Source organism: Bombus fervidus, chromosome 15 (genome assembly GCF_041682495.2).
Source record: "Bombus fervidus isolate BK054 chromosome 15, iyBomFerv1, whole genome shotgun sequence".
Classification (NCBI taxonomy): domain Eukaryota; kingdom Metazoa; phylum Arthropoda; class Insecta; order Hymenoptera; family Apidae; genus Bombus; species Bombus fervidus.
In genome coordinates, this window is record NC_091531.1 from 6,100,263 (window position 1) to 6,116,575 (window position 16,313).

Below are 16,313 nucleotides of genomic sequence, written 5' to 3' on the forward strand. Positions count from 1 at the left end.
GGTTTTTGTTTTCCTTCAAAATAAACAATTATGTTTATTAAAAAAAACACCCTTTTTGACAACAAGTGTAAAAAATATATAAGATGTATAAAAATAAGTATCTAGTTATATATATATATATCTTATAATGAACTAAACAGTAAATGCTTTCTACTGGTTGGTGAAGTTGGGTGGTCTCTTCTCAATGAATGCACTCATTCCTTCCTTCCTGTCACTCTGAAATTTTAATCATACACCATTCAATTTTTGTTTTTTAAATTACTATATTTGAGAAAGAAATCCTTACTGTTGCAAATGTTCCATGGAACATTCTTTTTTCAAAGTGGAGCCCTTCCTTCAAGGTAGTTTCATATGCTAGAAAAACAGAAAAGAAATGAATATTTGAATAAATGAATAAGAACAATAATGGTTACATAATTTCAATGATTACCAGTATTAACAGACTCCTTCGCCATGGAGACGATTAATTGAGAATGAGAGGCAATTACTTCACCCAATTTGATTGCCTCAGCAACAAGTTTTTCTGCTGGGAAGATCTTGCTAACCAAACCTGCAACAAAACACGTCTAAATATATACACATAATGATATTCGTATATTATATACAGGATGATTTGTGATTCATGGTATTAACGGTGTATATGTGAAGTATACATAAATTTGACCAATTCTTAGCAGGATAGATATGCAAAATTGGCAAGAAATTATTCTATATGCGAAAATAAGTTGAAAATGAAGAATAAAACTTTGTCGCTTAAGGTCACGTTTTGAAGAAAATCGAATTTGGATGTTTAACAAAAATTAAGCGGTATACGAGTATTAGGCAAATCTCCAAATTCGATTTTCTTGAAAACGAAGTCTCCAACGTAATTATATTATTCTTGCTGTTCGTCTTATTTTAAGCCATAGAAGTTCCCTGACTCCAGTTGTATCATGAGTTACAAACCACTTTGTCTACAACTTACTTTTCAGTTTCTAATAAACCTACCGCACTTCTCTGCCTCTTCAGCAGTGATCTGACTTCCTGTTAGTACCATTTCCATCGCTTTGCTCTTACCAATTACCCTAGTCAGTCTTTGAGTACCACCTGCACCTGGTATGGTACCAATGGTGATTTCTGGTTGGCCGAACTTTGCCTTGTCTCCGGCATAGATGATATCGCACATCATTGCCAATTCACAGCCTCCGCCTAACTGTGTATAAAAATATACTGTTTAATAAATAAGACATAAGCAAATATTTGTTTTATCTGTTAAATATTATACAGTGATTTGAATATTTGATATATTTCTGAAAATTACCAAGTTGCTATTTTTTTGTAAATTACATTAACTTACAGCATATCCATTTACGGCGGCAATCACTGGTTTCGAAATTCGCGTGATTGCGTCCCAGCTTGTAAGGAAGTTCCCTCTAATAGTATGCGAATAAGTATTATTCTGCATTTCTTTGATGTCAGCTCCTAAACAAAAATATTCGCAATTTAATTCTAATTGAATAATTCATTAATAATTTGCTAATGAATATTAATTATGGAGTAAATTATAAATAATTCATAATATAATAATTCTAATACGACAAAATGTTTTACCGGCTGCAAATGCTTTTTCGCTGCCAGTAAGAACTATGACCCCGATGCTGTCGTTCGTATCCAATTTATTTACAGCATTGTTTAATTCAGTCATCAATTTATCACAAAGAGCGTTTAAGGCTTTTGGCCTGTTTAACGTGACCAGACCAACGTTCTTCTTTTCGCCAGCAATTTCTACCTTGATGAATTCATAATTCTGTTGAGCCTGACCTACAATAAAAGAATTTTTTAATAATAATTCCAGTTTTAATAATAATTCCACTTGATTTCACACATTTGACGAAATAAATCTTTTGGCGCGAAAAATTAGTGGTTTTATTTGGAATTTAGTATTTCCCAAGGTTATAGATTTTTTCGCTAATTAAGTAGCTGTTTATTTACCGTTTAATTTAATAATCAGCAGAATCTGAATAAATATCGGTTTTTAAAAATTAATCGGTTTTAAAATCGATAATTACATTAAACTGCAAGTGAAAGTATATGTGGAAATAATAATATATGCATGTATAAACACGAATACATTTTCTGCTGTAAATGCACATGTGACATAATAACTTATTTATTCTTTGTACACGTGTCGGTTCTTTCAGGTACAATGGATTAAAGTGGGACGACATCATCGACGCTTTGTTTTTTAAATTATCCTTTCTATTATATCATGAACTCGATAGGAAGTCTGTTGAAACCATTGCGCAATCAGATCTCTCGATCAAATAAAATGTGAAAATAAAGAAATCTCTCATGTGCACTACTATATATATATATATGTATGTATAATATATATGTATAATATACATATCATTTTAGTCAAGGGGACAATATATAATAATATAATAAATCTCGCTTACATAAATCTATATAAATTATAAACAAAAGATAAGAGTTAGGTGTGAATTAGACGTCATTTTATCTGGCTACCGAGAGGCGGCTGACAATCAATACTAACGCACACGATATCACGGACGCACTATTATGTACAGAATTCAGTGGTACTGAGGGTTTTTTACAAATATCTCGGAAACTAAGATCAAGCGATGGTTATGTGTATGGGAAAGTCGTTCAAAACCATATCTTCAACAGCATAATGAAAGATCATAAAAATCTAAGATCACAGAGGTTTTTTAAGTAATTACCAAAGTTGAAAAAAGAGTGTTGCCCTAAAACAAAGTTTAGCCATAATAATAGTTACCAAAAGAACAATATTTAAACTATAGGAATGGTATTAAAATTAAGATAAAAGGAAGCAGTATCACTGAATTCTTTACTATAACCTTTAACCTATAACTGATTATACCCCATTGCTTATATAACTGAGCAGATCGACACATGAAAAATTTTGAACCAAAGTATTTTATAAACAAAAAGGAGATTTTACAAAACGGACCCTAAGATTTTGCAACAATCCTAGAGATCTGTGTAACTGCGTAATACAATTTATATCAAGTAGCGTTCTAAAAGCAATTTACATATTCTGTCCTTCCTTCCCGACAATTCAATAAGCAACATAGTACTTACAACAATAGTATTTCACGTTCCTCGCAAAGTATTGTGGTTTTTGACCAATCTGCAATCCTCTATTGAACAGAATTTGTCCAACACGTATAGTAGCCATGATGCTTATTAGTAGGAACACTATTATTTGAGAATAAAAATAATGAGCTTAGGACGAAATGATAAGACCAACTTGTCACGTACACTGTGCGTACGGAATAAACAAGAACCAGTGATCCACGTGGCTAATGGCACCAGTGGTGTATCTAAAGGTCACTGAACCCTATTACTTTCACTAAAAACGCCAGTACATATAAATAATTTCCTTCGATGTTATTTCCATATAAAAATATAACAAAATACACATTTTATGCCATATATATGAGTTATATGGCAAAATGTAACTATGAATTACATTTTCATGAGGGAGTTCAATGCAAGTTGTCAAACATGTTTTGCTTCAATGATTGTGTGAAAAGAATTTCGCAATCTGAATAAGTTTATCAAAACAATTTGGTATGATGTAATTTGTGGAAGAAAACATGTTTGTTATTTTCTTTTTTATAATTTGAGTTTTGTAGTTTATTTTGAAGATGGACATTTGTACACTGCTTACATAAAGTAACAATCTGAGATATATTATTTTTATGTACAAAACATTTAATATTACGGTTTTACAAAATCACATGTTTGAACTAATTTTTGCTAATGAAAAATCCATGTAATTTAAACAAATGATGAACCAAAAATTGATGTCTTTAACATAATTAATAAATTCTGTCCCAAAAGTAATATCATTAGAATCAAAAGAATATCAAAATAATAGAATTTAAAATAAAATAGTAAGAGATAAAATAGTAGATATATATCAAACATACTTAAGATTAAGCTCTGACGATTTTATTTCAAATTGTAGTGTTGTCTTTAGTATAGAATCTACTAATTATATTGAAAACTCTAATATTGGTCCTTTAATCCTTTAAGTGTGATTTTATTTGATTGTAATATTAGGTTAAAGTATAGTTGTATATAATAATATAGCATATCAATTAATAATGCATTGAAATTCTATTCAAATTATATTCGAAAATTAACATATGTTCATAATTGAGAATGAGCTATGAGACTGACATCTTTGCTCCATTCGATGAAAGTAGTTTACAATTATATGTCGCAATCGATAAGGTAGGTAAATGGAAATAAACATAAAAACAAATAGATTACGCGATGACGGAAAAAGACGAGATTTATAAAAAAATTCCATTGCAAGGATTGACTAACTTGCGTAATGCAACTAATGAGTGAACAAAATAATTATAATCTTTTCACTGTCGTATCTTATTTGATCGATGACTCAGATCATCCTGAATGTAGACAACCAGATGCATTCCTTGTATCAGTATCATGATTGAATTGTTAATATCTCGAAAGAAATAAAAAAATGTTATTTTATTGACCTTTATATAAGGAGAATTAATCTACTATTTTGTAAGACAGATAATTTTAAAAGCTTACCAATATAGTATTCATACAGTATCCTTATCTTTAAATACAAATATACGAATATCAGCGTATGATTAAAGATTAAAAAAAATAGAAGATTATAAATAAATTTTGGATTAGAAGAATACATAAATTTCCCTTAATAACGTGAACTAATTAATTAAAAATTAATTTAAGAAATTTTTACCGAATCGAAGAAATTGATTTAAAAGATTTTCGAAATAAATCTGCTCTAATTTTAGTGTACTATGATATTCGTAACAATGATGATTTATATATGACATTGGAAGGTTTATCAACCTCAGCAGTATAAAAAGAATTGAAATAAAAATATAGATGTATGTCAGGGTGAAAGTATTAGGCGATTCAGTGTTAAAGTGGGAGTCAGCCAAGGGCAGGTAATAGTAGGGATTGCTTTCTGATGTGTGAACTTGAATTCTCTGTCAGTTCACGGACGTTCATCTGGCAACGTCATGCAAGTACCGCTACATGTCCTGCTGCTTCTTATATTTACTTTAAGAGAACAATTCGCGGGTAATTACAATATAAGTATTAATTAGAATGCGGATCTTTGATTCTACTTTTATTATCTGTTTCATTTAACTATTTATTTCTAAACGATCAAAACGACTTGGACTTTGGTTTTTTGCTCTAATGTCGAAACAACTCTGTATTATCGAAATATATCAATCGTTTTTATTGAACTCAAAGACCCGATGGCATTCATTAATCGCAGAAACCGGTATAATAACCAGCAAAGACCTTATCGATGAAAACAATAACAGAAACCTTTTTTATTTATCTCAGAGGAAATTTGGGAGCAAGATTTGTCCATGGACATGCAAATTGGAGCTTCCACAAAAGGATATGATCTGGTCGCCTTACGCTGTGGGGCAGAAAAAATGGTAGTGGATCTGCAAACATCGGAAAATTTTTCAGGTGTGATATACACACGAGGTAGCTTCTATTCCAGACAACCTTCGTGTTTCTTGAATCCTGATCATGGTGGAAACTTCACTATGACCATTCCCTTCAACGAGTGTGACACAGAAAATGTAACTACATCGTAAAGTCTGCTGTAAATTTGGAAAAGTTACTACAAAATAAGTTAGAAATAATTCACTGGTTTTAGATATTTGTTTCAGGTTGATAACAGATATAGGAACACCTTGGTTCTTCAGCATGACGATGAGCTAATTACTCCTGGTGACGCTGCTTTTATCTTGGAGTGTGACTTTTCCAAGCCCAGAGACCTCATAGTGTCAGCAGAATTGCCTGGAACTGATAAAAAGTAATTAGGTTTTTGTTAAATGAAGTTCTTGAGTTAAAACATGTTAGACTATATACTTAAATTTTTGGATCTTTAAATTCCTCATAAATGCATAAAAATCTTTAGAAGAAACGAAGTTGTGTACTATGTTTTTATTTGTAGAGAGGTAAGATCGAGTATATCTCTAGTGGACGCCGATCCAGGAAGAGATAAAACGAAGAGGTCTGGGTACGTGGAGAGCGACACCAACGAAGTTGTCTTTGTACCTAACTCGGTCATCAAGATTAACGACGAGTTATAGATCATTGTCTAATACATTTTGTAATAAAGCTTACTTCTATTTTTAAATTTTTCTTCAAACTATCTAACATAATTATAATATAAATATTTAATATAAATAAATATAATCTACTATAAATATTTCAATTTAATTTAATACTCTCTAAATAGTCCCATAGATAATCAACAATTAATTATTGCCAATCTTTTAGATTAGAAACTTGTTTACTCCCCTTTTAAAAATATCCTGTTATAATAAGTACTTCAAGTTCAGCCCTTAGAAAAATTGTATTATATCCTATTCTTTCTGTTCAATTTTCCATGAGACTTTCAACTAACTTTGAGAGTGATGAAACTGATCAACGAATTTGATTATTAATTAACTATCGGTAGTATAATTCCACTGTGGTCTACGCAACGAAATTTTTTCGCGGCGACAACGACAAGATGTCCATCAATGACGTTAGCTCGTTGCACTTGCGATATGATAGTCTGATAACCTTAGAACAAATTAGAAATCACTATATTCTTTCTTTTACATAATGCACTAAATAGTTCAAATAGTAGGTCATGCATGAAAACCAGAAGAGAATAACATGATAAATCACATTTTCTTTTATTTTTATTTCTTTAACTTTGATCTAAAAGATTAATTAGATTTTTTTAAACCGTAAATTTATATAATAAGTTCAATCATCAAGTAACATAGAACCCAAGAGATCAAGATAAATTCTATATATCTATTCCATATCTAAAAGAATTTTCCAATAATTATATTCAATAATCATTTTGACAAATTTTTATATGAATCATTAGTAGTCTAAAATAAGACCTCTTTTGGGTCATTAATGAAATTATTTTCTTTTTTATTAATAGTTCAGAACATTTTCCACAAAAAAACGTTTCGTTAATTACATCCTTTATTATTTAAATTCTGTAATCATAACATAATTATCAAAGATCAATTTTTCTGAACTTGCAACATAACAGTGAGATTAAAGTTTGCCACTGAATGAGTCAATAAAAGGTCAGTCGATAACTGGATCGACACGTTACCAGATAAAAAAAGTCAGAGGACCAAAATGAATACACAGGATATTGACACTCTTACAACAGAAGCTTATAATTTTCCACTACTGGCTATGAAACGTTCATATCTCATACAGAATATTTCAAAAGTGTCACGACTCAAGATAATTCAATTCTATATTAAAAGAATATTAGAAAATCATTGTTTTCTATATTCCATTCTTCTTGCTAACTTATGCGTTTAATAAGTATAATATTTTTTTTAAATTCCAAATAGTTTTTTATTTTCCCTGAAAAACTTGTTTCAGTTGTGTCACTTTTGAAATACATGTATGATGCATGTATTACAAACACGATTAGGTGTTAATGAATGGACAAAGAAACGTTAGACGACTGTTACAATTGGACATTCGCGATTTTGATGCTTTATATGAATGAGAGATTCGTTCTTATTAATTGAACGATTAATTGGATTTGATATATTCATGGCAGCTTGATGGCTATCTTAACGAGGCCAATATTTGAACCATAACTACTTTTTGAATTTACGTTATGTTAATCGCACACATCTCTCCCCACTATCGTCAACCAGCTCTTTTATATGCATATATAACAGGCCCATCGTTTCAGACTGTCTTCTGCCGATTGACGAATCCGGAGATTCATATTTTACTTATTTATTTAATATTTCATATTCTTAACAAGACACAATGGCAACTGCGAAATTCAAGGGTGCCTCACCTTACACAAAACCACAACCAAGGCCTCCACAGCAGGATTATCTTTATCAAAAGTGAGTATTTTTCCAAGTAGGTCATTCAAGTTCATTGAAGGTTTTGTGTAAAATTTAATTAATGCAAACTAAATATTCTTCTCTTTCCTTCTTTTCATCACATGATATTCTATCCAGAGCAGAATTGGACACTTTGTAACTGGAATGAAAATAAGAAATGAATTTGTTTGAAAATAAATTTCAAAAAGCTTAATTGAGAAATAAATTATTCCAAAATAATATCTACCTATTGATATAAAATATGCGCCTTGGGAACAATTCTCTTATATTTTACTTTTCTTCATCTCTTCTCTTTTAATGTTTCAAGCCGGTTGTTGAACGTTGTTCTAGACTCATATAGACTACTTAGTTCGCTCTTCCTTTTTCTCTTTCATGACTGAAAATGGATTAAACGTTATTATAGGTACTTGGAGGATCTGGCACTGAAGAAGGATTTACTCCACCCTAAAGTAAGACTTGCTCTATTTGGAGTCGGCCGTGCTGGAACCATTCATCTGTCCAATATTATTACCAGTTCGCGTGTCAAGCTGCTCTACATCGTAGACGATATCGAGTCTAAATGGGTGAGCCTCAAGGAGTACTGGAATCTTGATGATGTTGTTTTCTTGAATAGCAAACAAGCAGACAAAGTGTACAATGATCCTAAGTAAGTAATTTAGATTTTCTTATGGGAAACATTTTAGATACAATAAAAAATGTATATATCACAAAAGTGATCAAATGAGTTGGATTTTTAAATAGGAAAAATGAAAAATAACTTGCAAATTTAAAAGAAACTTTCAAAAAGTCATTTACTTGTTTCTGCGATAAAGAGGATTATTGTATTAATATTCCCCACTACTGATCTTTCGATTATTACCAAAAATAATCCTTCCAAACCCCAAACATTTCCTTAATCTACTTTTAAATATTTTTATCATGAAATTAAGTAATTATAAACTCAAGAGAAAACATAGAAATCAATTAGGAGTTCAATTAACAATTAAAATCGTTCTTCGTGTTGATAGTGTGGACGCAGTAGTTGTTGCTTCGCCTACGTACACACATGAAGGCATTGTAAGGAAAGCTTTGGAAGCGAAGAAGGCAGTGTTCTGTGAGAAGCCGATCGCCGAGGACACCGCTAACTCGATAAAATGTTACGAGACCGCGAAAAAGGTCGGCAAACCATTGTTCTGTGCCTTTAACAGGCGATTCGATCCCAGCTATTCTGCTGTTAGAAGCAGAGTGAGGAATGGAGAGGTTGGACACGTTCAGATCATCAAAACGGTCTCTCGTGACTCTCCTCTTCCCAGCATAGAATATTTAAGGATGTCCGGAGGTATATTCCATGACTGTATGGTCCACGATATTGATATCATGACTTGGGTCCTTGGAGAGTACCCTATCAAGGTGAGACTCTCTGGATATTGCTATCAAACACTTGTAGTTGGAGTTTTAAGTAGGATAATTATGTAGAATATTGGATTAGTCCTTCACTGATATCATGGAGACCTGAATTTATAAATACTATAGCATTATAAAGAAGTTTCCATGATTTAAAAAGATCCTAACTTCGTAAAATTATAGAGTACAGATAGAAGAACTAATAGTTACAAAAATCTTCAGTTCTAAATAAAAACAGAATGTAGCTTTGAGTTTTAATTGCTACTATGAGCACTTAAAGTTAATAAATACCATAAGATCATAAAAGGGTTTCATAAACAACTATTGGTAATGTTGATTTCTATCCTACTGACTGGTATTTGATGAATTATTAAATGTTGAAATATTTTCTTGCAGATTGCTGTCCAGGCACACGCACACATTCCAGAGATAAAAGCGATCGAGGACTTCGACACAGTTGTAGTGATCTTGCATTTCCCATCAGGAACCTTGGGGACCATCGACTTGTCACGAAACAGTAGCTTCGGTTATGATCAACGCCTGGAGGTGTTTGGCCCCAAGGGTATGATCAAAGCAGACAATGAACAGCCAATGCACTCTGTCACATCCCAATATAATCTCGACGGATTAACCAGCGCACCAATATGGTATTCGTTCGCCAGCAGATTCATGAATGGCTATCGTCGAGAGCTGGATCACTTCGTTGACGTTGTACTTGGTAGAGCTGAATGCTCGGTATTACCCAAAGAAACTCTAGCTGTGATTAAAATTGCGACTGCATGCCAAGAATCCGCTCGTACCGGCAAGATGGTGGAAATAAAGTGGGCGCCAAACGAGCTACCCTAAATGAGGTCATGGTGTAGCGAATTTTTATCGTTCCCATGACATTCCATCATTTTGTACCTTATACGATCGTGATACATTCACTTCTAATCTCGTCTTTCAAACGAGATTTTCATTTCCTTTCTTGACAGACGAGGGAAAGTTGAGATTATCTTTGCTGAATCATGATTTGTACGCACGAGTGAAAAGACTTAGGTGAATCTTGCTTGTTACAATTTTTTTTCTCTTTTTTTTTTATCGGTATAATAATATAAAGAAAATACAGAAAAATACCATGTACCCTAAATAGATAGTAACGATACAAAATTCACATTGTCTGTTTGTAAATACAATAATGAAAGTTTGTAAGAACGAAACAATAAAAAATTCCCAAAGTTTATTCGTGTTTCTTTTCTCTTAATTCTTTAACCCTTTGAAATAAAAAAAAGAATTAATGACAAATTCTTTGTAGATTCATCGATGCGTGATTAGTTTACATTACAAAATTCTCTTTTTTCGTAAATAATAAAATTACAGAAGTGAAACTAATGTATTCTTGGAGGTATCGCAAACTGAATTTTAGTTGCGAAACTCGAAATGTCCGTCAAATCGTGCAATATGTCTCTTCGGTTAAAACATTATCTTTCAGAAGTCTATTTTCTTTTATCTAATCTAGTAAATAAAAATTTTGTGAGACATCTACAAACGTGACGCAACTTTCACGAAGGGCAATAAGCTGCTCCCCTAACTTACGACTTTGTTTTCAATATATTTTATATTGATTCCTAAAATTGTGTATTGCAATAATGGTAGGCTAGGTTATCAGAGCACGCTGACTTCCACTTGAAATTCCAAGTTCGATTCATTTCATTTCTGTATATCTAGCAAAAAGAATACAAAAATTGGAGAAGATATATGTAGCTTCACTCTGAAGTAGCCACTTAATAGTTAAATGAAATATGATGTCTATACATACATCATAATATCTGCTCGACGAAATAAAACCCAAAACACGATTTCATGCTAATTGTCGAGCAGTGAGTATGCTTGCTTGAGCTGAATTTCAATCGTGTGGTTTCCGGATTTTATAATAATCGATATGAAAATTCGCTACCAAAAATCAAGTATAAATTTTCCATCCCCTTATCTTTACTGTTCAAACATGGAAACCTCCACAATTTCTTTCTTTCTTTGTTGGCTTATAGTCTAAAGGATTTCGTGAACAACGCATCGGTGGCTTGAGTTTTGTCTCCATTAAATCTACGTAGTTCAGCGATGACCTGTATTCTGCTGAATCCCAGAGATTCGATTTCTTTCACTGTTTCTTCTGTGAATGGGTCGAAGGGGAAGACTGTAGTTTCTATGGAGCCTAGTCTGCTCGATGTCCCGCTTGAACTATTGCTTTCTTGCCCTTCTAAAATACATAGTATTCATTAAAAAAGTCTTTTTATATTCTAGCAAGCCACAAATAAAACTATAAAATTAAAAGCCACAATTATAAATTATCTGGTTTAAGTCACTAGTCCAGGCAAGTTAGGAGGATTTGTCTCAGTTGCATCTCCCTAGGAAAAGGAAAGGTATAGTGGCTAACATATAAGGCCTTGTATCAAATTCAGCAGCATAAACTTCAACATTGAAAAGTAAATAATAGCGATAATATCACGACCATTATTTTTGATCATTTTCCTTGGAATTTAATACTATTATTAAAATTTCCATAATACATTTATTTGGATTTATAAATATTTCCTTTTTTATTGACATCACTAAAAATCGAAATGCACAATAAAGGAACATATATACAAAGGAAATTTATTGGGTTTCATTATGGAATGTTACACAAATTATTTAACATAGGATCTTATAAGGAATTATGATAAGAAAGGATAGCCTGGACAGATACATACTTACCCTGCTGACGACGTTGTTTTTTCGCATCTCTGGAGCCATAATCCAGTGCTCTCTGAGGTCCTCCCCTCTTGTCATCCTTATCATCGTCCGTGTCGTAAATACTTGCATCGCTATAACCACTTAACCTTAGCCACTCTGGCAGCTCCCCTAATCAGAATTAAGCATTTATGTTGTAAAACAGATAAAAAGACATTGTGCAACTATAGAAATATTTAAGACCACCTTCTGCCAAAAACGGCGTCTCTGCACCGGTGGTGCCAATTGTGAGCACGTTTTTCTTCAAATCTATGCAACATTGATGCCTCTTTAACATGTCCAGACCCAGTAGCATGTCCATGCTTTGTTCCGCGAGGACAGTGAACGATGTTGTTAGATGATCATTACCAATTTGAATTTGTACCATGTGAATACGGCCAATGATGCGTTGAGTTCCAACACCATGTGCTATTCCAGCCCACCTTGTGTCCACCAATCGCATTATGTGGCATCGTTCGGCACACGCATCCGACATTATAGTTGATTGTGCACCTGAATTTTAAAAACGTAATGTTACTATATATTGCGAAATGTTTTTTTTTAAGAGGAGCAAATTCATGGAATTTTTGAAGACAAAAGTACAGTCTAGGTCAGAGTACGGATTTCAATATCTAAATTTAAATTTCTCCCACCATGAAGTACCACATACTACAAAGAATGACTTTCAAAATGCAGGAATTTAAAAATAGACACATTGGCACAAACAGCAGCCAAACAAAAATACTTAAAAATGATCTTGTGTCCAGTTCAATGATGATCTCTGACATTTATCAATGCGCATTTACACACGTGTATAACTCATTATTTATAAATGTAAATAAAGTTGATATTTACCAGTATCAATAAATGCTTTAACTGGGAATCCATTGACCTTACAATTAACATATAACATAACAACTGATCCAAATGTTTCTGGATTATACTCCATTGCAGCTTCCATGTTTGCTTCAATGTTTTTTTGCCTAATATCCTCTGCAATAAACCTCTGTGCCTCTGTGTCAAATGGATCTGCATTCATCATTCTTAGTCTTTGTGCCTCACGCTCTTCTCTTAGTTTTATTTGTTCTCTGAGTACAGTTGTAAATCTCTCTACAAATCAATAATATCTATTGTAGAGTAAATTCTTAAATTTCCAAAATACAGTTCTTAATATATACTTTTCGAAGACTCACCAAGATTTCCAGAAAGTAAGGCACTAGCCAGCTTGGGATTATTCTGGCTCAGCAACGCTAATTGATCTGGATTAGCCAGAAACATATCTCTTATTATTTCTGGATCATCCTCCTTTCTAGGGTTTTGCATTCTGGCTATAGTGCTACTGGAAGTTGTTGGCTGTTGACTACTGGATGCTCCTGGTACTCTGATGGAACTGAAGTCCAACATGGGAATAGCTAGAGTAATATGTATCTTGGAATTTAGTACATTCTCTTCTTTACTATGCAATAGTGCGCTCTTAAATAATTGATCTGACTAAGCACATGGCGACAAAAGCTATCTCTAACAAATCAAACTCAACACAAGTGAATACAAAAAACTTGTGCTAAACTGAACCGGACAGGTGTGCGGACAAGATGAGAGGAACTTAGATGATTCTCACACGAAGAAAAAGAAAACTGTATTCTAATAGACACTATTCTATAGTGAAACCAAAAGGGGGATAACATGCTCGATCGAGTCTGTTAAGCCAAATTCATGGATCGTGCGTTATAAGTCTGGTAACATCTGATCGAGAGACGTGACAATACAGTGAAAAAGAAACGTAAATCGAAGCCGAAAAGCTAACCTCACGACCCGCCTCGATCGCCACTTTAAATAATGGTGCTGTATTGAAGCTGACCTCCGTTTAACGGGTGAAGGTTCAATTCGGCCCCGCTTTGATGCATGTGCTGCAAAATCACCACGTCACCGTCACGGATCCCGTGATCCTTCAGCGATTTCTTGTCGTTCATCAATGGTAGACCATTGAAAGCAATCACCATCTCATGGACTGGTACGTTGCTCTCGATCTCGCAAAGAGCCTTGAAACTCTCCAGCTCCATGTCCTCGATCACGTCCAGGACGAAGATGTCGTCGCTGAGCGTGGTTACCGTTACCTTCATCGTGTGTGTGTTTTATCTGGTTGCTTGTGCTCTTGGTTCCGTGCGTGCACAACGATTGTACGATACTAGAGGCAAACAAGATGGGCAATGAAAATGGTCACTGGGTGGCAATAAAACTTCACGTGAGAATTTTTGCCGCTCCCCTCGCGCACGGGACGTCCGTACGAAGAGCGGCTACAGGATGTAAACAACAACCCAGCTCAGCGAAAATACTGGCTGGTCTTTGAGGCTTGACCTGAAGGCTACTTAAATCACCTCGAGATATCGAGGAGCAACGAGATCGTGAAATTGTGCCGATGAGCAGACTGCGCGCCAAGCTTGAATTTCGATTTGAATGCGTCATTCTGTCACTTGCTGTTTTAGCAGAACATCAGCGTATTAAATAAATTTTACTATACAACATACACAGATAGAATACATTGACAGATATGATCGAAAGTTTGCGGAGGTTGGTGTTATGGGTTATGTCATTATATATTGTTCAACAACCTTAAGATGCGCGTTTTTTTAATTATCACAGAAATAATAATTTCTAAACTTTGATATTCAATTTGTTTCAGTCATAGATTAACTAAATCTTTTTTTTTGTGAAAAATAAATTATTGACTGTAGCTATAATAATACTGTATTTTGTACCATTACATTATTTGCTCCACTTTTCTGGTCAGAGGAACATCTCTATCTTTTTGACTAGTAATAAAGCAGGTCGAAATCAAATTTTCTAATAGTAGATTGAAATATGTATTAAAAATATTGAAATCTAATCGAGAATCTTTTCGTTTTATCCTTGGCGGATAATCTAGAATTCTACATTACGTTATCGTCAACAGAGGGCAGACCAATGAACTTCAACTTTCTAAACCCAAGATATTCAAACAATAAAAATTGCTGGTTATTACTTAAAAAGTTATTCTCTTCATCTATATATTTCAAATTGTACGAACAGATTCCACACAACTCCACAGATGTTAAAATGTTTGCATAACGTCAGGCTCATGGACTTGCAATGGAGCAAATCTTGTTAGGATCACAATAGCAATAATCGGGATGTGGATTTATCATAGATTTCAATATCTATAATCAACGTTTACTGAGGAACCCTGTGTACGCACAATTTGAGAATTAAACGTCCCATACATGACGCTCAGATCGACGTAACGATAACCTTATCTCCCGCAGTGAATAGATCTTATCTTGATCATCCTATTTTCAAAGCAGCCTGTGGCATCGATAATTTTCAACCTAATACATTTATTTCGCCTAAGAAAATTATAGATTTTTGTGTACCAACCTTTTCACCCTAGATAAAGAATATTTCTCTATTCTCTGAAAATTCGCCGTCTTTTGGAATATTTTATGATAAGGAATCGATCCTATGGAGGAAAAAAAGTATGGGCTAAAGGTGGTGCGGTGAAGCATGCAACGTTCAGGGGATCCTGCCCTCCTGGAGGGCACGACCACGAGGACACCGCAGGGGGTGCCATCCCCCATAAACCGGAAACGGATGCAGAGGTGGATATTAGACAGGTGGCTCAGAATTTCGCGTTGGACAGGGCTGATGGTTAAATTAGCGCATGATTTCGACAGCTCGCTCGATTACACTTGGAACAGGATGTGTCACGACAAATATCGTGCAAGGTGTGTTCGTAATGTTGTATAACACTGTTTCACGCTGTTTAATGATGTTTCCTATAGTCTGTAGAAGTTTGTAAAGTAACAAAAATGTTAGGAAAATATTACCATGTATAATAAATACAATAAATAATCAGAATACAGCACTACCTCACGCGGTTTGATGATTTTTTGTATAAGTTTATAGAAGTTTGTAGAAGTTTGTGTACCAATAAACAGCACCTGAAACGGAAATAAAAATGTTAATTAAATTTTCAATAAAATTATATAAGATCAAATGATGTAAATGAGCGTATACTTTATTGTAAAATTGATTAGTGTGAAAGTTCTGAAACAGGGATTCCATTAGAGGTTATAACAGCCTACTGTAGGGTTGCAAATCGATTAAGCTTCGGAAGATGAATCGAGAGTGGGTATAAATCGATTTCACACTCCTGCTGAGTATAAATTAATAGACACTTATGGGGTTGTCTGT

General features: G+C 33.6%; 4 protein-coding genes and 2 long non-coding RNA genes across 7 annotated transcripts; 3 read left to right on the forward strand and 3 right to left on the reverse strand.

Moving 5' to 3' along the window:
• Positions 1–2: 2 nt before the first annotated feature.
• On the reverse strand, positions 3–3,322 carry Echs1 (Enoyl-CoA hydratase, short chain 1). The gene is made up of 7 exons (XM_072018273.1): positions 3,106–3,322; positions 1,591–1,800; positions 1,337–1,461; positions 988–1,192; positions 431–550; positions 287–354; positions 3–216 (listed from the first exon to the last, which is right to left on the reverse strand). Exons 1-7 carry the CDS (start codon positions 3,200–3,202, stop codon positions 151–153), a joined length of 891 nt encoding a protein of 296 aa, XP_071874374.1. The 5' UTR covers positions 3,203–3,322; the 3' UTR covers positions 3–150.
• Positions 498–1,192, forward strand: LOC139995107 (uncharacterized). Its single transcript, XR_011801868.1, has 2 exons — positions 498–634; positions 683–1,192. It is a non-coding gene; the product is annotated as an uncharacterized lncRNA (long non-coding RNA).
• A 1,545-nt stretch (positions 3,323–4,867) lies between the features above and the next one.
• On the forward strand, positions 4,868–6,274 carry LOC139995284 (uncharacterized). Its single transcript, XM_072018615.1, has 4 exons — positions 4,868–5,118; positions 5,392–5,639; positions 5,730–5,875; positions 6,017–6,274. Exons 1-4 carry the CDS (start codon positions 5,058–5,060, stop codon positions 6,153–6,155), a joined length of 594 nt encoding a protein of 197 aa, XP_071874716.1. The 5' UTR covers positions 4,868–5,057; the 3' UTR covers positions 6,156–6,274.
• LOC139995285 (uncharacterized) lies at positions 5,530–7,631 on the reverse strand. The gene is made up of 2 exons (XR_011801933.1): positions 7,049–7,631; positions 5,530–5,865 (listed from the first exon to the last, which is right to left on the reverse strand). It is a non-coding gene; the product is annotated as an uncharacterized lncRNA (long non-coding RNA).
• A 154-nt stretch (positions 7,632–7,785) lies between these two features.
• Positions 7,786–10,634, forward strand: LOC139995283 (inositol 2-dehydrogenase). The gene is made up of 4 exons (XM_072018614.1): positions 7,786–7,955; positions 8,359–8,601; positions 8,963–9,344; positions 9,735–10,634. Exons 1-4 carry the CDS (start codon positions 7,873–7,875, stop codon positions 10,182–10,184), a joined length of 1,158 nt encoding a protein of 385 aa, XP_071874715.1. The 5' UTR covers positions 7,786–7,872; the 3' UTR covers positions 10,185–10,634.
• Positions 9,692–14,411, reverse strand: Rngo (DNA damage inducible 1 homolog rngo). 2 transcript variants are annotated; one of them, XM_072018611.1, is made up of 6 exons: positions 13,945–14,411; positions 13,280–13,498; positions 12,942–13,196; positions 12,294–12,599; positions 12,072–12,218; positions 9,692–11,574 (listed from the first exon to the last, which is right to left on the reverse strand). In XM_072018611.1, the coding sequence occupies exons 1-6, from the start codon at positions 14,204–14,206 to the stop codon at positions 11,360–11,362; spliced, it is 1,404 nt and encodes a 467-aa protein (XP_071874712.1). In that variant the 5' UTR covers positions 14,207–14,411; the 3' UTR covers positions 9,692–11,359. The 2 variants fall into 2 exon arrangements, with proteins under 2 accessions (XP_071874712.1, XP_071874714.1); XM_072018613.1 differs by having other exon boundaries at positions 13,891–14,032.
• Between the last annotated feature and the right edge of the window lie 1,902 nt (positions 14,412–16,313).

What these genes read in the sequence shown, in the direction of transcription:
- Echs1 (XM_072018273.1), bottom strand. Translation starts at nt 3,202, where the DNA reads ATGGCTACTATACGTGTTGGACAAATTCTGTTCAATAGAGGATTGCAG. An exon ending in GAACGTGAAATACTATTGTT is followed by an intron (nt 1,801 to 3,105) that starts GTAAGTACTATG and finishes CTTTTATTGTAG; the next exon opens with GTCAGGCTCAACAGAATTAT. An exon ending in CCGCCGTAAATGGATATGCT is followed by an intron (nt 1,193 to 1,336) that starts GTAAGTTAATGT and finishes TTTTATACACAG; the next exon opens with TTAGGCGGAGGCTGTGAATT.
- LOC139995284 (XM_072018615.1), top strand. Translation starts at nt 5,058, where the DNA reads ATGCAAGTACCGCTACATGTCCTGCTGCTTCTTATATTTACTTTAAGA. An exon ending in ACGAGTGTGACACAGAAAAT is followed by an intron (nt 5,640 to 5,729) that starts GTAACTACATCG and finishes TATTTGTTTCAG; the next exon opens with GTTGATAACAGATATAGGAA. An exon ending in TTGCCTGGAACTGATAAAAA is followed by an intron (nt 5,876 to 6,016) that starts GTAATTAGGTTT and finishes TTTTATTTGTAG; the next exon opens with AGAGGTAAGATCGAGTATAT.
- LOC139995283 (XM_072018614.1), top strand. Translation starts at nt 7,873, where the DNA reads ATGGCAACTGCGAAATTCAAGGGTGCCTCACCTTACACAAAACCACAA. An exon ending in CAGGATTATCTTTATCAAAA is followed by an intron (nt 7,956 to 8,358) that starts GTGAGTATTTTT and finishes ACGTTATTATAG; the next exon opens with GTACTTGGAGGATCTGGCAC. An exon ending in AAAGTGTACAATGATCCTAA is followed by an intron (nt 8,602 to 8,962) that starts GTAAGTAATTTA and finishes TCGTGTTGATAG; the next exon opens with TGTGGACGCAGTAGTTGTTG.
- Rngo (XM_072018611.1), bottom strand. Translation starts at nt 14,206, where the DNA reads ATGAAGGTAACGGTAACCACGCTCAGCGACGACATCTTCGTCCTGGAC. An exon ending in CCTTCACCCGTTAAACGGAG is followed by an intron (nt 13,499 to 13,944) that starts GTCAGCTTCAAT and finishes ATATTACTCTAG; the next exon opens with CTATTCCCATGTTGGACTTC. An exon ending in GACGCCGTTTTTGGCAGAAG is followed by an intron (nt 12,219 to 12,293) that starts GTGGTCTTAAAT and finishes AATTCTGATTAG; the next exon opens with GGGAGCTGCCAGAGTGGCTA.